The sequence below is a fragment of the Sitophilus oryzae genome, unplaced genomic scaffold (genome assembly GCF_002938485.1).
Source record: "Sitophilus oryzae breed Bouriz unplaced genomic scaffold, Soryzae_2.0 scaffold_1067_pilon_pilon, whole genome shotgun sequence".
NCBI classification, from domain to species: domain Eukaryota; kingdom Metazoa; phylum Arthropoda; class Insecta; order Coleoptera; family Curculionidae; genus Sitophilus; species Sitophilus oryzae.
The window spans coordinates 481,984-505,910 of record NW_022145690.1 but is presented as its reverse complement, the minus strand read 5'-3'; the positions used below and the strand labels follow the sequence as shown (position 1 = coordinate 505,910).

The 23,927-nt window shown below is 31.3% G+C and overlaps 1 protein-coding gene across 1 annotated transcript in view; it reads left to right on the top strand.

Moving 5' to 3' along the window:
- Positions 1 to 308: 308 nt before the first annotated feature.
- Positions 309 to 23,927, top strand: part of LOC115879375 (peroxidase) — a 115,977-nt gene continuing 92,358 nt past the window's right edge. The window contains exon 1 of the mRNA XM_030896168.1: positions 309 to 607. Within this exon, the coding sequence (XP_030752028.1) occupies positions 594 to 607 (14 nt within the window). The 5' untranslated portion in view covers positions 309 to 593. The remainder of the gene's footprint in view (positions 608 to 23,927) is intronic.

Below are 23,927 nucleotides of genomic sequence, written 5' to 3'. Positions count from 1 at the left end.
ATTTTCTCGTCTATACGTTCCATCTAGAATTTTTGTCTTATTTTCATAAAAAGATAAAAAATTTCAGGTGATGTCGAAAAACTACCAGTTTATTATTGCAATTAGGAACGTTACACTCGTAGCAAGTTCTCGATCAAAAACACATCTGTACTTTTTCCCACCGCCATACTGTTACTTTTTAGCACTTTCATATATCTAGACCAGTAGGATGACCATCAAAAAACGAGATTTTCGCAACCCACTACGTTCTTCTTTACACATATAGTACTATATGGAGTACCACGATCGGTATATCGTTCTCTTCGGGCACCATACACTTGGGGGGGTTCCCAATCCGACTTCTTAGGCGGGTGGTTCTGATGCGGCCAGTCGTTTAACGACCGAAACGAATTCAAGTCGCGCAAGTGGTACCCTACCGTTAGTAGTACCGCTCGATGAAGAACGTAGTAGTATTATAATCGGGTCTGATATTACGCTATCGCGTGGGTGGTTGTATTTGATTGATAGTACTTTCTTCGTATAAGTGCGTGTTTATTGAACCCTGAACTGAACATTAGTGCTGGGCGTTGAAATTGTTTTTGAAGGAGATAAGGATGGATTTCTGGAGGTACTATATTCGATATAATTTGTTTAATTTTTAAAAAAAGTGTATAAATATTTGATGATCTTTATAGTATCTCTTACTTTTATAATAATTTGTGTCTATTCAGAAACAATTTACCTAAAATTATTTATCATTTTTTAATTATTGTTTCTGTTAAAATTACCTTATACCTATCAAAAATAGTAGATAAAATAGTACTTAAACCGCAAGGGTAGATTATATGATACCTTAACAGCGAGGATAGGTTAAAAACTTTATTTCTTCTCGCACGTTTTTTAATTTTAATTGCTTCCATTTTTGAAAATTTTTGTATTCCTTTTCATATGTTATTCGGGATTTAAATGGAAGTAGTTTGGATAAATATGGCGTTTGTCGCCTCAGCCTGAATATCTGTTGGTAATTTACTTATTTCGTTTTGAGCCATTTCTGGTTCCAACTAAAAAGACAGCTTTATTTATTTGTCAAATTACATAGAAACCAACGCCAACCCAGCACAATATTTTTTCTACTCGTAATAAATTCCTTGAAATAATAACTTCTGAATATTTTTTAAAACGGAACTCGCTATGGAAAAAAATATTGTTTTATACACGACGATAAAATTGCATTATATCGTCTAAAATACCATTTTATCGTCTTGTATAAAAAATAAGTATTATTTATTATTATAGTGATAAGTAATAATTTTTCTTTAAAAAAAACATCTATAATATACATGTTTTGTCATGTAACAATGATTGATACTAATTCTCATAGTTTCAATACATTACCTTGTATATTATTCAATTATGGATTCTTCGTGTTCGGATTTTCACTACATCCTGTTGAGTTAGGTTAGGTCATTCCTCCCAAAATTCCTCGGATGATCATTGGACTGTTAGAATATCCGAGGATTTAAATTATCCGATTATTTCCAACACAATACCACATAATTTTTCTCCAATTTTTTTGGAATTATTAAGTAGCCTTAGTAAAATATTGTTTTTTTTTGCAGGACAGTAATTGTCCGTATTAAAGTCACTTGAATTTGGTTAACTGCATATTAGAAAAATGGCTCAATTAACTAAAATGCACAAAATAGCAATTTTGTAGATGATAGGCCATAGATATAGAAGATGAACATATACCTATAGTTGCTGTCTTATTTCATACAAAAAAATTGGCGCCGGGAGGCATGTATAGCCGCCCATACCAAATTATGTTAATAAAAAGTTGGTAGGCAGTAGTGTTGGGAAAATTCGAATTAAATAATACGACTAATTCGATAGTAAATTAAAACTAACTAATTCGATTATCTTTTTCGATATAATCAACATAAAAATTAGTAGTATTTTATATTATATCTGTAGTAACCGAATTACAAATGAACATAAAACATAACCTGTTATGGACGAATATTAGTTATTAGTACTATTTAGTAGTATTCTTTCGTTCTGAACGAACTGAAAATTTTCACTTAAACTGATTTATAAAGGGAATCGACAAAAAAAGGAACGATCCGATATAGAAAAATCCAGAAATCGTTGTTATTTCCTATACCACGTAGGAATAAATCGATTTAAGTGAAAATTTTCATTTCGTTCAGAACGAAAGAATACTACTACTATTTAGTTCATTTCCATCTCACTGATAAAATAAAAAGAAATACGAACCGCACGTAAACAAAGACATACTTATATCGTTTTAGAAGAAATTTTAGAGAGGAAGTTTTCAATAGGAATTGAAATGTTTATAAAAGGCCATATCAATAACAATCATAAACTCGGCACTTTTAAATTTAAAACTTTAAATTATGGTTTAATTTATTAAACGGCTTCGGCACAGTTAATAGAATACATTGAATAAAGAATATTTTTTTTATTCTTTATTCAGTGATAGAATATAGGTATGGCAATGGTTCAGAATTTGTTTAAAATAGCCCCTAGACGAGCACTAGCTGGGACGAATTTATTTTTAGGTTAAATTTATAATTCTACTAAATAATTCGAATTATTAATTCGCTTGTGAAATATGAATTACGAGATGAATTATTACTAATTATTCGATGGTGAAAATAATTCGATTATTCCCATCACTAGTAGGCGTTCTTTTAGTTTCAAAGTAAAGGAATTTTTCCAATTTTGGTCCGCGGTTATTTCCCCTATCCGCCACCTGGGGTCGCATCCGATGGGAGTTTGGAGTTCTCCACACGGATTTTCTTTTTTTTTGTTTTTTTTGGCTTTATCTCAAAAACTACGGCTTCGACACACTTTGATATTATCTTAAGTTTTATTTAAAATATATTTCCGTACATAAAAGTGAAAACCGTGTTTTGCTAGCTGTTTTGTTTCTGAGTTATAATTTTTTAAACAATATTTATTTTTTTTATCTCAAAAACTGCGACTTTGACTGATTTTGATGTTATTACAAATTTTGTTGCAAATATTATTCCTAATCTTAAATTGAAGACCGCGTTACGCTAGCTACTGTAATTTTGGAGTTACGATTTTTTAAATTTTTTAACCCCCTCCCATAGCCCCTTACCAACCTCCCACCCCCACCAAAAACTAATAGCCAGATTCTCGGGTGCCACAGTATTTTTGTGCCAAATTTGGTTAAAATCGGTTTAGCGGTTTTTGAGTTATCGTGTTGCAGACAGACGGACAGACAGACAGACACCATGAAAATATTTTGTATTTAGGCCATTTATGACCCAAATAACTCATTCTGAGTGAAATTAAAAAAACATTTTTTTGTCGATCTTAATAGCCTACCATACCTGTTGGCATGGTCGGCTAATAAACAATTTTATTTTGTTTTTATTTTTTAACCAATATAACCCAATTGGTATTATTACTTGTTGCTCATTTCATTTCTTCTACTAAAACTTTTTATAACAGGGTGTGTCAGATAACAATGGCTAATATAAATGGCTTCTCTATAGTCTTCCATGATATGATGAAAGATCATAATTTGATCTCTTTTGTTGGTTTGGTATTTATTTCAAATAATCGATGAATAGAAGATGTAGGTTTTCATCAAACTCAAGTATAATATTATCTAAATAAATATAAATAATAGTAGGTAAGTAGCAGTAAATTTAAAAAAAATTGTTTAAAAAAAAGTAATGTCGTTAGATATAATAATAATAATATTAATAATAAAACGTCTTTATTCATTAATCTCAAAAATTGAAATAAAAATTGAAACAAACGGTATAGGGCATATGTATTTTAATATTTTATAAAGGAAATTTCCTAGTATTCCAATGTCATATGATGCTAGTTTTAAGGCCTTTATGTGTAGAGGATATTGTTTTTTCTAATTGACTCAGTCAAACTGTCCTGATAATGGGAATAAAATTCTCGAAAGCTTGACAAATTTGAAAAAGTAGTTTTATTAGCCTGTGTGGTGATTATTGACGGCATCCTCACTTAAATTTTGAGTTTTTTCTAAATTAATAGATATCATTACTTATCACATTAGCAGCTTCTTTTTATCTGGCTTACATGCCCATGTTTGCAAAATTGCCTTTTTATTTTACTATCTGTTCTTATATTGCAGGAACAAGATATTTTAGGATACAGACGAACAGCTTCCAATTGTATCTTGTTATATCTATAACAAATAATCTGCTGAATGGTTATTTTTATTTTGTGCAATTCTGTTAAATTAACAATTTTCCGATATATAGTTAACGAAATTCAAACGACTATAACATTGGCAACTACTGTCCTGCAGTGAAACAACAATCTGTTAAGGCCAACTAATATGTCCGAAACAGTTGAATAATACACACAACCAAACTTATATTGAACTTATATGTATTATTTTTCATAATTTTCGAGACGTATAAAAATTTTGTGTTTATGAATAAAACTCACTCCTTACCAATGACTTTTAATGAAACATAATCCATATAGCAATAAAAAAATTAATCAGTTTCCAAAATTAACACAATGGTATTTTTTGGTTTCAGAAACAAAATTAAGGTTTAAATTTTGAATCACACAAAGAAAATTGATAATTTTAACAATCCTTGTTGCCACCTCTAGCCTTTATGCAAGCTTCTATCCGCGCTGGCATGCTTTTTTTAAATTATCAACGTTATCTTGGGGTATGTTTACCCATTCTGCTAATGCTGCATCAATAAGTGCAAGATTTCCTGGATTGTTTCGACGATCTCTAACCCATCTTTTGAGCTGATCCCACAAGTGTTCGATAGGGTCTCGATCTGGTGAACATGTAGGCCAGTCAAAAACTATGACACCTTCCGTTTCAAGACATTCTCTAGTCACTCTGCTGGTATGGAGATATGCACTGTCGTGCATGAAGTTAAAATTATCCCCAATTGCAGCTCTCCAAAGACTAACGATTGGTTCTAGCACTAAATTACCATACCTCCGACCCGTTAAAGTTTGTTGAAGTGATAATAATGGAGTTTTTCCTTCTAGCATAATACCTACCCAGAACATTACAGTTCCTCCTTTATATCTTGGTACAGATTTGCCAGCCTGGAGTCTCGCTCGTCTTCCTGGAGCTCTGGAAACCCGAGTTCGATGGTCATCTGATCTTAGGCCAATTCTTCTCTCATCTGAAAAAAGAACACTTTGCCAATTCTCAGTTGTCCAGTTTTGATGTCGAAGGATCAATTTAGTCGGTCAATTTTATTTTGCCGAGATAACTGTAAGATCTGTAACTCTCCTGTTGTAAAACCCTAGAACACGTAGCCTTTTTCTTATGGTTTCAACTGAAACGTTTACACCTGTAGCTGTCAGAAGTTGTCTTTGTAGATCTGGATGAAAAACATTGAGATTTCTTCTAGCAATTTGGCACCCAAGGCGGTCTTGTTGTTCAGTTGTAACTCTTTGACGACTTTTTCTGGGCCTGTTCTTGTGTGTTCCTAATGCCAAGTCCAAGTACCTTGCATATATTTTCGATATAACACCCTGGGTAATGCCTACTATCTCTGCTACGTCTCTTTGGGATATTACTTCTTCAATGAGAGGAGCAATAATTCTTCCCCTCTATACATCTATTCATCCAACATAAGGTATTTTTTTATTTTTTTAGGGTCGAATGAAAATTACCGGACAATCGTGATTTTACTACTGAACACAAAATTCAAAAAAAAAATCGCAGCAGTCGTTTATTCTTTATGATCATGTCTATTTGCAACAAAAACCCTTTTCTTAAAGTTGTATACCAATTTATTTCCTTGCCAGAAATTTAATCAGAAATAAAGTGTGATTCCATATAAGTTTGGTTGTGTGTATATTAAAAATTGACTGATATACAGGGTATTGTATTAAAAGTAAGAATGTTGGTATTGAAGTCTGTTCCTTGACATATTCTGTATAAAAAAATATGTAATAAGATACAATTCCACTTTTATACTGACAGCAAAGATCTTTTTTTTAACAGCAATTTTTTTGAGCCAGTTCGTTTACGTGAGTAATCAAAATTTCGTAATCCTTTAAAAACACATTTCCGATGCGTCTTCGTGAAAGTTCTATATTATAGTCGAATGTGAAAGGATTTTCGTAGCATCAAAATGCCAATTTATTATGCAAATCATGGCAATATACGAAGACGTTTTGAATTTTAACGATGCCTGCTAGCACCAGGTCAGTCAAGAATATTGTTATATTTTTTTATTGGACGATTTAAATTTTATCACTGTAAACACTGTTTTTTTTGATAATATTTTTGAAATATAGAAAAAAATAAAATTATTATTTTAATAATTTAATTAAAACTTGGCCCTAAAAGTTGTACAGGATGAGACAAAATTAATATTGAACATTGGTCACCTTTAAAAGTAAGTTACTTTTTTATTTTAAATAAAACACCCAATATATTATTTCGATATACAATGAGGAATTCATATCTCCTCAAAATACTATTGATGTTGGCTACCCCTCAAACAAAGATTTTCCTAGATTTTCATTTTTATGATTTAGTGTTAGTAGTTGGGCAACGGCATAGCTACGTTGAAACACCGGTTCCCATTAGAACACTGAAGTTAAGCGACGTAAGGCGATACTGGTGGATGGACGGGTGACCGGTTCGAAACTCTGTATCGTGCTGTTGTCCAAGGGAAAAGTGTAAAACCTATTGATACACACTGCTCATTCACGCCGGTTCGAGGCCGGATGAGATCGGATATCTCGTGAGTAAGAGTTAATTTAGACACTTCCTAAGTCGGTAGGCCACTGACCATGATATGGACCGCGGTTCGGATTCCGCGTAAACAAAGTAGGCCCCGTCCAGATTAGCCCTGGCAGCAAAAAGGAGACGTTAACTGAAATCTTTACTTTTTAGTGTCAGTAGATCTTTATTATTTGAGAAAATCTAGGTGAATGTGATTGTCTGGCGTTACTTCAGCATAGCTGTCTAAATATTCCAACTTTAACAACTAGTTATCATTTTGTGTCAGTTAAAACGAAAAAAAATCTCAGAAGTTTTCGGAAAATGGAAACTTATTTTACATCAGGGATAATTGATATGATTATATTACTTGGTGAATGCAGTGTGCATTTACCAATTAATAGAATACCTAAATGCTCCTGGGCTTTTTTATGGGGATATGTTAAAGACAGTGTTTACCAAACTCGACCAACTATTGTCGACAACATGAGAGAAATGATTGTAGCTGTTTTTCGAAGTAGAACTCCACGTATGCCTTTTAAAATAAAAAGATCTTTTGAAAAGAGAATCATTTTATACAGTGAGTAGTAAAGGCAGCATTTTGAGATTTGATTTAATCTAGCTAATTTTTGTCACATAATTATACGTTTATATCTAGTTTTAATTCTGTAATAATTAAAATATATTTTAACATATTTATATATATTTATTCTACATCCTTTAATATTTGTTAAATTAACACAAGGCATATCACAGCCACCTAGATTTTTTCAAATAATATAGATCTACTGACGCAAAATTATAAAAATTAAAATATCTTGGGAAATTTTTGTCTAAGGGGTAGGCAACCTAAATAGTAATTTGAAGATATATAAAGTCTCCATTGAATATCGGAATAATATACTGGGTGGTCCACTTAAAATAAAGGAGTAACTTGCTTAGAACCCTATAGAACTTTTCGGGTCAAATTTTAATTTGGTTTAACATACAATGCTTAAAAAACACCTAAACACGTATATTTTATTTTGTTTCTTTTTTTACATATTTTAAGATTTTTTAAAAATGTATACAGGGTGTTTCGAAAAATCTGGTCATTGATTAATCACGATCCTGCTTAAAGCGCTAGACGAAAAAAGCTGATTTTTGGAAAACGGATTGACTTTTACTCAAATATTAGAATATTTTTTATTTAGAAACCGGTGAGTTTTTCGGAAAAACTCTTAAACACGTATATTTTATTTTGTTGTGTTCCATATTTTAGAGATTTTTAAAAAATTTATACAGGGTGTTTCATAAAATATGACCATTGAGTAATCACGATTCTACTTAAACTGATTGAAGTTCAAAGCTGATTTTTGGCAAACGGATTGACTGTGGGGTGTAGAGGTTCGATAAGGAGGGATTTCTCGATTGTTTTTTCTCATGCTGACATAAATGTGAGAAAATTTTATGCAGTTTGTATGTTAATGGAAATTCTTGCTTTGTTTTATCATCATTCTCTCTCTCTCTCTCTCCCTCTCTGTCTTTATTCCTACTATTATCCCTACTATTTACTACAAGAGGAATGTAGTGGTCAGGTGATGTGTGAGGTTTGTCTCCATGCATAATTCCCTGTCTTGTGCTTCTTGTACAAGCGTGTGCAGTGGCTTGTGGGTGATCTTTGATAGCTGGTCTATCCATCGGGAGGGGAGCGGCCCATTGGTCTTCTTCCCGGAACCTTGCCCTGTATAATGAGTTTTTCCATACAGTCAGTATCCCTCCTCATAACGTGACCGAAATATTTAAGTATACGTGACTGTATAGAAGTTGAGAGGCGTTGTGTGATGTGCAGTTCTTGGATTATGGATTCATTGGTTCGCCGGGCAGTCCAGGGAATTCTGAATTCACCATTACAAATAATGAATTCGACGCGAACGAAGTCGCGGGTACACGCTAGTATTTTTATAAAACGCTTTCAATTGACCTATATACATATGCTCCAAAAATTTCTTATATTCGTTCGATATAAACAACCGTTCTCCTTGGAACCTCCGCGTCGGTCAAGTCGTTTGAGAAGCACCGGCCGCCCTGTATTTTAGAGATGAATAAATATTATATTTAAATAAATAAAACAACCGTACCAACTGATGATCGAACCCAGTATTCTCGAATCAGCAGCAAAAACACATGCCACTGACTGATGGTCAGCCACAACCTTTGACCCTCGGTTAAACATTACATTATAGCTAACAGTAAATGAATATTGCCACTTCAAAATGTCACTCTATAATGTATCGCTTCTATTTATAGCCTATAATGCAAACGACAGCACGTATTTTACAGAAAAGTGCATGCACGCTTATTACATAACCATGTTCCGCTCGAGCTGGTTCGTACGTCAAAGAAGAAGTCGAAGAACGAAAGACAATCTGAATTTTCATTGTGGCACACAGAGACAATTCCAGTTTTTCAAGGTTTACAGTGCACGCGCGCGTTCTCTAAAAAAGGTTGATAAATTCTGGGCCACGATCGAATATTATCGCTCAAATTAAATTAAATAAATGCCTGAGTTAAATTAATTTCAACAATTTAACGCAAATATTTAAATTATGAATATTTGTACGGGTTGGGTGTGTCAATTTAACATAAAAATGTTTTTGTTCGCAAGCACATTACATGTAAAATTAAAATTACCTACTTTTGAAAAATGTCAGTATCATATTATCAATCTTATACCTACTTCCCTCTTCCATTTTTCTCTTTCATTTCCTCATTCGTATCTTCTCTCATTTTTCTTGTTTCTGCTCTTTCTGCAGTTTCCTTAAGTTCTAGTGGGGTACCAATGTTAAAATAATCCTCGTTATTATCATTTCTTAGCAAGATTCTGGTTTCTTTGTTACAGAAATTCTATGGAATGCAGAAAAAATTCAAAATTCTCAAAGTTACTTATGTAGGGAAATTGGAACAACTTTCGTTGCACGTCATCAATGACACCATGCGTCGTCTTATGGAGTTTGCTGGTGGTCGTATTATGATGTGCAACGAAAGTTATTTTAATTTCCCAACTTTTGTTGCACGTCATCAATGACACCATACGTCGTTTTATGGAGTTTACTGGTGCTCGTATTATGATGTACAACGAAAGTTATTTTAATTTCCCTATATGTATGTGTTCTGAAGGTTTGCATACTACAACTAGAAAAATTACAGAATTTGCCACTTTTTTTCGTTTACTTAATCCAATGTTGAATGTTGTGCCTACTTTTTATTAATGATGTGGTTGTAGATAAATTACTATACCGGGTGCGTCTCAAAAGTGGCTCACCCCTATAACTTTTTTATTTGTTCAGTTAAAAAAAACGAGATTTGGTATGTTAGTATTTGACATAAATTAAATTAGGATTGATTGACGTATTCAATTGTTTTTGGTCACTTCCTGTTTCACCGGAAATGACTACAACTTTTTATTTTTAAATAGCACCATAGGTATTTTTTTACTTTATTCGATAGAAAATAACACTCTGAATAGAATGATATATCATATGTCAACTTTTTTGACATTTTCGCATATGGTTTATTTGAAATAACTGGCGGTTCGTAACGAAAATTTGACTCGATATACCAAGTGTGTGGTATCAAATTATTCGTAAAATTTTTTTTTAAAAAGCTTTGTCCAAAAATTGTCCAAAGATCCTATATCTTTTTTTACTTAGTCCGTTAAATTCTAGTCTTGAATATAAATCGAACAAGTCTTCATAGCGCAGCGCTTAGAGCAAAGAATATTATAGTTAACAGAATAGTAGAATCGTAGTAGAATTATCTTTGCTTAGAGGTTCCGCCTATCAAGCGAGGAGTCAGAGTTCGAGACCGGGTCGGGGTAAAAACGTTTTTATTTTATTTTCGTTTATATGTGCAGCGAATTTTGCTTTTAACAGATGCAGAATAAACCTCGATGGCATTTGTTAACTACTAATCTATAACTCGTCGTTGTAAATAAATAATTATCGGTTGTTATGTGTAACTTAATATCAAGGTACAATTTCTTCAGTAATTATTATAGACCATTGCATAAAACCCATTAAATTAACTATTAACTGTATTTCAAAACGTTCAGGCAACCGTCTGAAGAAGGAAAATGATCAAAGATGTACTTGATTCATTTATAACACACATAAAGAATCTTTAGATATTTTTGTAATGACATCATATCTTTATTACTTGAAAGAAGTCTGTTTTTCCGCTACTTGTAAACACCACTATGTAGAATCCAGAGCCAAACCGACTTATCTTTGGCTTTTTCTTAGTAAAACAAAATTGCCTAATCGTCAAAAAAATGTTTAACTTTTTAGGAACATGATAGAAATAAAGAAAAACATATACATTATTTATTTTTCTAGCACATCTTTTAAAACTCATTAAGTATTGCACAAAACTATTAGAACGACTGGTAACTATCCAGTTCAACCACTTTTAATTAATTAAATAGCAGATATTATGACACTTTGCTACCTTCCCGTTTGGGAGGTGGGTTCAAAATTGTACCTATATAAAACACCAAATTTTAGTTCAATGTAATTACACAATAAAACACAGATTAACAAGACAGACGTTTATTCAGATGTAGGGTAGCTCATCATTTGAAACAATACAATTTAAAATGGTTTAAATAATTATTACAATAATATAGAGAAATCAAAATGACTATATTATAAATTAAATATTTGCAATAATTGGTAATACTGGTTACCCGTTAGATGACCAGTTAGTGTAACCTAGACTACAAAATTACCTAGTCTACTAAAATTTAATATATATGAAAACGGGGTACCCACGATATAAATGATACTTAAATTACTAAATATATGGTCTTTTACTAAAACTAATCAGAAGCAACAAAAAAAATAGGTACAATATTTATTAAGTACGCAGGGAACGAGAGGGAGCTAATAAAGAGTTTGGTACTTAGCTTTTATTCGTAAGGGTCCCAAAAAATCCCCTACGCCAGGATCTGCCGCACAACCAGAAGGCCCAACCACGTGGCTTCCCCTTAGATTATCTGTTGGTTTGGAACGTCTAAGGTTTGAACAGGAACCTCGCTAGCCAGTCGTGAAAACCCTCGTGGAATCAAGTTGGTGCGTAAAAAGAAAAACCAAACCAAGGTGCCTAATTTAAAATTAACCCAATAAAAATTTGTCCCACGTGATAATTAATAAACCAAAATTAACGTACCCAAACTGTGGGCGATTTCCTTGGAAATAATACAAAAGATGCAACGCTATTAGTTTCGTCTCAATCCAGCCGTAGCTGTATGATATATATAATATCAATTAAACGTAGAGAATTATTAACCTTTCCCAAAATCAAATGAAAGGATTTTTCCAACTCAAAACGTGACTTCACTGCCAGCGTGCCGAAAAGAAAAGAAAGGAAATCACCAGACAGGTGGGCGCTTGGAATTTTAATATCGATACCCCTTCCTGATATAAATTTAGCTATAAAATCCCTAGGTACATCCGCAACCAGTTAAGTACCAATGTTGCCAGGAGTAATCCGATAATAAAAGAAACTTAATAATAAATCAAACAATAATATAAGTTAAATGCAATTACAACTAGATACAATTGATAAGAGTTTAAGATCATTAATAAATAAAAGTATTAAAATAAGTTAAATGCTAAAATTATTTATTTAGAGACTAAATATGAATGAGGTGAAATATGATTTAAAGAAAACTTCAAGAAGCTGGCAACACCGTTAGACCCGTTGATGATTTGACGTTTCTACCCTAACCACAAATTAATTAATCTAAACAAAATCACAATCAGATTATTTATTAATAATAATTATTGAAGGTATTATTGTTATTAAAAGGTATGTACATCGTTTCGTATAATATAATTAATATAATATGGTTTCCCTTTGTAGCAACCAAACAACTAACAAAATGCAATGAATATTTCCACTTGAACAGAAGTAAACAAATACCAAAGTAAGTATATAAAGTGGTTATTATTAATATTACTTTAATTAACGTTATTTTAGATAAATAAGAAGTCTTTACACGATGCATTTACCCTTCCATAACCTGAAGAATAATACCTCAAGATCGAGTCAAAGATATTATTTACAAAATATTACATTTGGCTAAAAATACAACAATATGAAGTTAAATTATGATTTAAAGTTAATGCACATTTACTTTACTTGTAAATAGAAAATAAATAAATAATTAATATGTATTAAGAAATGTATTGTTATATTTTATTAACGTGCCATCTTCAAGGTTATAAACAAAATAATAAATCACCACATTCACCATTTTGTCAAGATATATCAATTAAAATAAATATAAGAAAATTAATTCCCCTTTAAAATATATAACCGTAACATACCCCCCTTACCTACGGAAAAAAAAATAGAATATTTTTTTTTTAGAATATCTTTAACAAGAATAGAATATTTTTAATAAGAATACCGACACTCCATAAGACACAAAAACTACCTTTCAAAGTAATAAGCAAATTAGCGAAAAGAGAAAACAACAAAAATGCTACTGTGGCTCGGCCTCCCCCTTATACGGTTTCAGATCCTTTACATGCCAGTTACCCTTCGATGTGCCATGTTCATCCATTAGCTCATATACGTTTATACCTAATTTGTTTTTGATTTTATAAGGACCTGTGTATTTTTTGCCTAATTTAGCAGTGTAACCTCTAGCCGCATCCGAAAGATTGTATTCTTTTTTCCACACAAAATCACCAACATTAAATGTTACTGGTCTATGTCTAAGATTATATTGATGTTTAGTTTTCTCATGGACACTTTGTAATTTTTCTGTTACCAATTTACGCAACCTCTCTAACACTACTGACCTTCCCTCTGTCTTCACATTCTCACTATCACTTTTACACTCATCCCTTTCACGCTCTCTTTTATAATCTTTGCCATCCACCATCATTTCACAACCAAAATTCACGAAATAAGGCGTATTACCCGTAACTTCACTTTTTGCTGTTCGATATGCACAAGATAATTCAAGCAAATATTGGTCCCATTTTTTATGATTTTCCTTAACATAGCAAGAGATCATTGTTTTTATTACCCTATTAACCCTTTCTGTAAAATTTGGTTCTGGATGATAAAGAGGATTGGCTAAAAATTTTACACTGTATTTATTTAATAATGCACTAAATTCTTTACTTTTATATTGTACTCCGTTATCAGCTTTTAAAAATTCTGGCACACCAAATAAGAGAAATGATTGTTCTATAAGTTCAGATACTTTGGAAGCAGTAGCTTTACGTAATGGAAAAAATAATGAGAATTTACTAAAATAATCTGAGTAAACTAAAATATATTGGTGACCTTTACTACTACGAGGTAATGGACCTACTAAATCTGTTGCCACGTATTGCCAACACCGCTTAACTACAGGTTTTTCACCCATCATTCCAGCTTTCATTCTTTGTTCAGGCTTTTGCTCACCACACACTTTACACTTATTTACATATTTACAAACTTCAGACTTCATACCAGGCCAAAAATAATGTTCACTAATTTTATGATAAGTTTTAAAAATACCTAAATGTCCACCATTTAAAGGATTATCATGATACTTAGCTAATAAAAGTTTTCTTTCAGATTTTGGTACTACTTTTTTCCAGGATGCGTCATTGACATGATCCCTATGTTTACCTACATGTTTATACAAGTCGCCATTTCCCGAAATACGCCAATTTGGATATTGTAACGGATTATTATTAATATTTTTTTTCATTTTTTCAATCCAATTGTCTGTTTTACCCGTGTCTAGTTTTATATTTAACATATCGAGTTTTAATTGTCGACTTAAGCAATCTGGTACTTTGTGTTCTTTACCAGGTCTATGAATGATATTAAAATCGTAAGCTTGTAAGCGCAATGCCCACCTACCTAATCTACCTTGAGGGTTCTTTAAATTATGGAGCCATAACAAGCTATGATGGTCAGTTACAACTGTGAAATGAGTCCCTTCTAAATAACATCTGGCTCGTTCTACGGCCCAAATAACACTTAAACATTCTAATTCTGTGACTGTGTACTTACGTTCACATCTGGTTAATGTACGAGACATATAGCAAATTACGTGTTCTTGACCATCATACCTTTGCAAAACGACTGCCCCTAACCCATATGAACTAGCATCACATTCAACAATAAATTCCTCATTAAAGTTTGGACAAGATAAAATTGGAGCACTGACTAGACAATTTTTAATTTGTTGAAAAGCTTCTTCACACTGGGCAGACCAAACAAATTTTGCGTTTTTTCTGGTTAAATCAGTTAAAGGCGATACTAAACTTGAGAAATGTGGTACAAACCGTCTATACCAAGATATCATACCTAAAATTCTACGAACTTCTTTAGTTGACTTTGGTTTTGGCATGTCTACAACTGCACTAACTTTACTTGGATCTACCTGCAATCCCTGTCTATTGATTATGTAACCTAAAAATTTTAATTCACTCCGACAAAACTGACATTTATCTTTATTTAAAGTTAACCCTGACTCTTTAAGACGCTTAAATACTTCTTCTAATACCGAAAAATGAGTTTCAATATCAGGCGTTACAATTACTATATCATCCAAATATTTAAAACAATATGGCTCTAATTCCGGACCGAAAAGTTTATCAACCAATGCCTGAAAAGTAGCGGGCGCATTAGTTAAGCCAAATGGCATTCTATTAAAATGAAAAAGACCTCTTCCTGGTATTGCAAAGCTAGTATACTTTTTACTATTTTCACTCATTTTTATTTGCCAATATGCGCTTTGAATATCTAATGTTGTTAAATACTTTGCATTTCCTAAACGATCTAAAATAGTACTTAAATTTGGTAATGGGTATGCCCACTTTTCAGAAATTGAATTAATTTTCCTAAAATCAACGCAGAACCTATATGTGTTGTCTTTTTTCGGAATCATTACTATTGGAGAACTATAAGAACTTGTGCTTTTCTCAATTACGCCTAGCTCTAACATTTTTGTTATTTCTAAGTCAATTTTGTTTTGGATTGCCTGACTTACTCTGTAATTTTTCTGTTTAATTGGAGAATTTTGAGTTACAATAATTTCATGTTCCACTAACGATGTACACCCTAACTTAATATGTTTTATTGAATCAAAATACTTTTCTACAATAATATTTAACTTTTCTCGTTGTGCTAAAGATAAATCATCTGACGTTGAAATAGAATTTGTGACTAAGATATCTTTATGATCTTGTTCCCCAAAATGCCATTCACCCCTTCTCAAATCTGGTACAATCCCCATTTTAATCCAAAATTCGGTTCCTAGCACTAACCTATGCCTAAGATTGTTTAAAATATATACTTGGAAAACGACTATTTTGTTTTTAAGCTTAATTGGCACTGACATAAATCCTAGACACTCGAGTTCAGAGCCATTTGCGACAGTACAAGTCATGTCAGAAACATTTTGTAGTTTTACCCCTAAACTTAACATCACATTCATAGTGTGCTCATTGACAAATATTCTATTCGCCCCAGAATCAAGCAACCCTTTTACTTCCCAATCATATAACCTAACTGAAACATATGGACATTCACCATCTCCGGCCTGAGTTAACATGTAGTCTAAAATTGGTTTACTATATGTGTTAAAGTTAAACAGTTCATCCTTAGAACAAAAATTATCAATACTAGAATCTAAGCCAAAATTATCAACCGATAAAACCGTCGAAGTTGAAGCTCGGTTTACACTTAACTCCTCGAACCGTTTCCCTGTTTATTACATTTTGGACAACTAACTTTTGTATAACCTAATAACCCACAAGAAAAACACTTTCTGACCTGCGCTTTACAATGTCTTGCTAAATGATTATCCCCATTACATCTATAACACTTAACGACGTTCCCTCTAGTGTTATTATCCAAATCCCTATTATAACTATCATACCTACTATTTCTATGTTCCCTATAACTACCTAAATCAGATCTATCCCTACAGGACGACCTGCCCCTATTAAAACTATTTTCCCTAGGCTGATTCCCAGCAAAATAATCATTATTTCTACTTAACCTATTTTTATTATAATACCTTTCTGGGGTATTATGACGTTCCCTACTTCTGTCTTGATAAAATCTGTCCCCATTATAACTTTCAACACTACTCGAACGATCGTTACTCCTATTCCTATAAAATCTAGCTCTATCATATGACCCATCTCTCCATTTATTTACTGTCCCAGTTCGTCTGTCTTGTTCCCTAACGCTACCCCGATTTAACCTATCGTTACTAATTTCTCTATTTCTACCTAAGTGAGCATTTCTATCTGTACTTTCTCTATCTGAACTATAGTTTCTACTTTTATTATTTGAAATTTGTTTATTACTTGGTTGTAAATTAAAACTGACTTGTTTCTCTGCTTCCAAACTATCTAACCTTTTCCTACTTTGTTTTTCAATCGCATTAGCCTTATATAGCAAATCTGGTTCAACTGAGTGCTTATCTACTGTTGGCGGTACAAAATTCAAAACATTCACTCTACTATCCTCAATTCGTTTACAAAGCTTAATAAGTTCATCCACTGTAGATATGTCCACTAACCCTAGCTGCGTTTGATAAAATGGTAAAATATTTTTTCTCAAAATTTTTAGTTTCATAGCTTCGTTTATTGATGCAGAGCATCTGTTAAATAAATTAGTCATGTATGCTACATAAATTGTAATGGATTCTTTTTCCCCTTGAGTTCTTGATTTGATTTGCTCCCATAACCTTTCAGTATAATCCCTAGGCAAAAATTCTTCCCTGAAATGTTCACATAAAGTTTTCCAATCATTAACTTTCCCTTTTAATGCCCTGTAGAAAATAAGAGCCTTTCCCTCAAAAATTTCAATAGCACCCCTGAATAAATCATCATGTGACACATTATGAGCTTCACACAGTTCTTCAATTCTTTCTAAAAATGCATTTAATCCCATTGTATCTGAATCCCCACTAAAAGTTAAACCCCACGAAGAAAAATTAACCCTTTTGTTAAGACTTAAATTATTCATTAATACTGGCAGCCCAGTTGCACTTTGATTTTCAGTTGCATTTGAACTAGACCTATTGGGAGTTGAAGTTATTAAACTTTGCTGAAATTGGATATCTAAAGGTTCTGACGATCCCTTATGTTCCTCACACAACTTTCGAAAAAGTGATACATACTTAAAAATATCAGTTAAGAGTTTTGCTTTTATTTCTATTATTTCTTTATCATTGGAAGTAATTCTCTCACAACGACCTACTAAATGCCCTAATTTTGATTTTAATTTTCTAATAATGGCCTCCGATAGTGGAGCTTTAATCAGAGATTCAAGATCTATTAATTTTTCCTGGCAAATTTTAATTTCACTCTCAGCATCAAACTCAACTTTCATACTAAATGAATGACCCTCGTTCTCTAAAGTTAGCAAATCACGAAGTGTCCTTGTTAACTCTTTGACATTTCCAGTTGGTAAAATTCCTCTAATCTTAATTTCATACTCAAGCTCTTCCTTTACGAGCCTATCAGGTTCAATTTTCATCATTTTGATAAGTATTATGATACGAAATAGAAATAGAAAATAGGACTTATATAAAGATTAAAAAAAAATTCAAATAAATTCAGAATAAATTATCAATTAACTTACTATTAAAAATTTCAAACTTTAAATTTAAAGAGAAAGCTAAATAAACCAATTGAGCAAACTAACCAGCAAATATAATATATTTTTTTTTAAATACCCTCTTATAATCTCAGAAAAATAGAGTGCAAAGTACCAAAAAAAATGCGGGAAAAAATACACAGTTTACAATAAATATATCTACCAATTTTATCCAATTACTCTCGAGTTAGGTTGGACTTGGCACATCCAGCGTAGACTGTTGACTGTTAAATTGATGAGTAGGGACTTCTTGGTGATCCTGACGATGATGGAAACTGATGAAATGCTTTGCTCTCTCCTGCGGACTCTTACAACTGTTCGGGCGCCATTTGCTACCTTCCCGTTTGGGAGGTGGGTTCAAAATTGTACCTATATAAAACACCAAATTTTAGTTCAATGTAATTACACAATAAAACACAGATTAACAAGACAGACGTTTATTCAGATGTAGGGTAGCTCATCATTTGAAACAATACAATTTAAAATGGTTTAAATAATTATTACAATAATATAGAGAAATCAAAATGACTATATTATAAATTAAATATTTGCAATAATTGGTAATACTGGTTACCCTGTTAGATGACCAGTTAGTGTAACCCTAGACTACAAAATTACCTAGTCTACTAAAATTTAATATATATGAAAACGGGGTACCCACGATATAAATGATACTTAAATTACTAAATATATGGTCTTTACTAAAACTAATCAGAAGCAACAAAAAAAATAGGTACAATATTTATTAAGTACGCAGGAACGAGAGGGAGGGAGCTAATAAAGAGTTTGGTACTTAGCTTTTATTCGTAAGGGTCCCAAAAATCCCCTACGCCAGGATCTGCTGCACAACCAGAAGGCCCAACCACGTGGCTTCCCCTTAGATTATCTGTTGGTTTGGAACGTCTAAGGTTTGAACAGGAACCTCGCTAGCCAGTCGTGAAAACCCTCGTGGAATCAAGTTGGTGCGTAAAAGAAAACCAAACCAAGGTGCCTAATTTAAAATTAACCCAATAAAATTTGTCCCACGTGATAATTAATAAAAAACCAAAATTAACGTACCCAAACTGTGGGCGATTTCCTTGGAAATAATACAAAGATGCAACGCTATTAGTTTCTGTCTCAATCCAGCCGTAGCTGTATGATATATATAATATCAATTAAACGTAGAGAATTATTAACCTTTCCCAAAATCAAATGAAAGGATTTTTCCAACTCAAAACGTGACTTCACTGCCAGCGTGCCGAAAAGAAAAGAAAGGAAATCACCAGACAGGTGGGCGCTTGGAATTTTAATATCGATACCCCTTCCTGATATAAATTTAGCTATAAAATCCCTAGGTACATCCGCAACCAGTTTAAGTACCAATGTTGCCAGGAGTAATCCGATAATAAAAGAAACTTAATAATAAATCAAACAATAATATAAGTTAAATGCAATTACAACTAGATACAATTGATAAGAGTTTAAGATCATTAATAAATAAAAGTATTAAAATAAGTTAAATGCTAAAATTATTTATTTAGAGACTAAATATGAATGAGGTGAAATATGATTTAAGAAAACTTCAAGAAGCTGGCAACACCGTTAGACCCGTTGATGATTTGACGTTTCTACCCTAACCACAAATTAATTAATCTAAACAAAAATCACAATCAGATTATTTATTAATAATAATTATTGAAGGTATTATTGTTATTAAAAAAGGTATGTACATCGTTTCGTATAATATAATTAATATAATATGGTTTCCCTTTGTAGCAACCAAACAACTAACAAAATGCAATGAATATTTCCACTTGAACAGAAGTAAACAAATACCAAAAGTAAGTATATAAAGTGGTTATTATTAATATTACTTTAATTAACGTTATTTTAGATAAATAAGAAGCCTTTACACGATGCATTTACCCTTCCATAACCTGAAGAATAATACCTCAAGATCGAGTCAAAGATATTATTTACAAAATATTACATTTGGCTAAAAATACAACAATATGAAGTTAAATTATGATTTAAAGTTAATGCACATTTACTTTACTTGTAAATAGAAAATAAATAAATAATTAATATGTATTAAGAAATGTATTGTTATATTTTATTAACGTGCCATCTTCAAGGTTATAAACAAAATAATAAATCACCACATTCACCATTTTGTCAAGATATATCAATTAAAATAAATATAAGAAAATTAATTCCCTTTTAAAATATATAACCGTAACAACTTTAAGAGCTATTTATTAAATTAGTTTCAAGTTACTGTGGAATCTACTACACGTAATTTATTTTTATACTGTAGTAACATATCTGTTATGGAAAAAATACGGTCTTATAGTTTTATTAACAAAGTAATAACTTGAAGTTGAATAAATAATAATTTAAATCTCTAAAAACAAACTTTTATGGCAAACAAACTGAAAAGTGAAAAATATTTTCTAATTGTTAAGATTTCAGTCTATTCAATAGATATAAAAAGTAAACTGACTGGAAAAAATTAAATAATTTTAGAGAGTTTAAAGTAATAATAATAATTTAATAGTAATAGTAGTAAGTAGTAGGTGTAATAATAAAATAATAGTAGTAACTTTTTTCTCAACAAGGATTCGGCAATAGTGCGTCGGGCATCTGTAGTTCCTAAAATAAAAAAAAAACTTAGGAATTTTGTTTAAGTGCAAACCTAAGTATGTAAAAAATGTCTATACCTATGTGGCGGATTCATCTATCCAAAAAAATCCTTTATGGGTATTTCGCCACTGCACTGCAAGAAAAATCTGCAAAACAAAATAGTTATTTTTTGTAAACACTTCTGGCGTTAAACCTAAACCGACGCTGCTTGTCAGAAGTTGTGTTTACAGTAATAAAAATTTACCTAACAAAGAAAAAAATGCTTAACGTTTCGGAAAGTTTTCTCTTTCCGTCGTCGGAAGCAAAAAAAATATAAAGAATCAAGAAAAAAGAAAAACTATTTAAAATATTTAAATTGAACTATTCGAGAACACTTTCTTTTTAAAACAGATACGTCTACAAGAAATCGTTGACGTTCTGTTAAATGTGACATTATATTAAGTTAAACTTCAAAATTAACAATTACTACCTGATAACAATTACTTAATAAGGTAAAACCAAAGCCCAAACTTTCTGTATGATTATTTTAAATTTTACGGGGTATGTTATGTTTATTTATGTTATGTTCTTTAAAATCAAAGAAGCGATTGCCATACATTACTAACATCTACAGATGCATGAGCAATACATTTATTTTTATTAGATTGAATTAAAAAAGCCTTTTTTATTTTTCTTTTAGAGGCTATCGCTTCTTTCATTATAATTTGTTTTATTTTTTTTATATTTTTTTTTGCTTCCGACGACGGAAAGAGAAAACTTTCCGAAACGTTAAGCATTTTTTTCTTTGTTAGGCAAATTTTTATTACTGTAAACACAACTTCTGACAAGCAGCGTCCGTTTAGGTTTAACGCAGAAGTGTTTACAAAAAGTAACTATTTTATTTTGTAGATTTTTCTTGTAGTGCAGTGACGAAATACCCATAAAGGATTTTTTTGGCTAAAGTATGTATTAGGATGTATTTTAAGAAAATAATTTAATCTCTACAGGGTGGGTCAAAAAGTGTGAGTGGATCGGGATGATTTTTTTTTAAATGGAACACCCTATGTATTATTGCATTCTTGGCTCCCTTTCTGATCACTTAACATAATCCTAAGATATTATTATATATTTTATGATAGTTTCAGAAGTAGGTATTAATAAATAAAAAAAAATCCGCCTTTTTTAAAAAAAAAATATTAAAAATACAAGAAATGTCCTGTAATGAAAATTATACTAGTTATTTACTTAAGATGGTACTTACTTTTCTATATATATCGTAATCTTAAACCATACAGGGTGTTCAAAATTATATGTCAAACTTTCTAAAATATTAAATAGTATTTTTCGCTATTTTAAATGGAACACTCTGTATATGATTCCTTTGTTAAATGGAGAATTAAAAAAACTTTTTTTTTATTTAATCTAGGTAATTCAAAATTTTTAACGGTTTTGCGAATATTCGTAGTATTAAATTACATTATGGGTTTTTCAACAGTATTTTTAATAAAGCCACATACCTAGTGATTTTTGTCTAGTATTTTACCATTGAAAGAGCCATCTAATAAAAAAACGAATATTTGCGAAACCGCTAAAAATTTTGAAATACTTAAAACACAAAAAATATTCCTTTGTTAATTGTCCATCTAACAAAGAAATATTATTAAGGTGTTCCATTTAAAAAAAAAAAGGGGAAAAATTATGATATATTTTAGAAAGTTTCGCATAGAGTTTTGAACACCCTGTATGGTTTAAGATTATGATATTTATAGCAAATTAAATACAGAATGTAGTAATTATTTAGTATAGTTTTCATTTCAGGACATTTCTAATATTTTTTTTAAATGGCTGAAAACACATTTTATTTATTTATCTATTAATATCTCTGAAACTATCAAAACATATTTAATCATATCTTAAGATTATGTAAAGTGATCAGAAAGGACAAAAAAAGACAAAAATAAAATAATATACAGGGTATTCCATTAAAAAAATCATCCCTATCCATTTTTGAGCCACTTTGTAGAAGTTAAAGTATTTTCCTGAAATACATCCTAATACTACCTATTTAGGTTTGCATTTATACCAAATTTCTAAGTAGTTTATTACAGGAGCCACAGATGCCCGACGCACTATTGTCGAACCCTGTATATTATGTATTATGTGTGGATTGCTTAGTATTGCTTGTACAATACCCAGGATTTTTTCAAGGAATCTTTTAGTATATAGTAAACAGTAAACTTAACTTGTACAGGTATTAAAATAGATAAAATTATAAACAGTATAGTATCTATTTCCTGATACTTTGACATACAATTTCTTTAAATATTCATCTTTTTTTGATAGTTATTATTGTACGTGTAACGGCACATGTATTACAAAAAAGCTCCTTTAAAACTCATTATTTATGACAAATAGCGTTTAATGTTGACAACAAGCGGTTAGATAAGTTTCTAAAAGTCAAGAGAACACTTTTACTTAAACTAGGAAGAGGAACTGGATTCAGCGTTCAATATGTTACGGAAAATAGCGAGGAATAGATACATAATTGATAATTTAATGCGAGAATAAAAACAGTTAAAAAATTATTTCTAAGAAATCGGGCTCTTTTTTTTCTTAGACGAAAATTTCTTATGATGAAAATTATGTGTGGTGAAAATTATGGCATAAAGAAGTAAGAAAATTACAGGGTCTTAAATAAGTGCAAATATTTTTAAAGCTGGTAGATCTCGATAAAAGAAACATATTTTCTCTTTATCGTTTTTCAAATAAATCCAAAATTTTCGAGTTATTTTACTTCGAAAATTTCAAAAAAAATCATTAAATTTTGAGAAGCACTAGATTTTTTCTGGATTTTCTTTCTTGTAAATTTAATCTACTACCTATGTTGCCATATTATAAAGAAATAATGTTTTTAACTAAA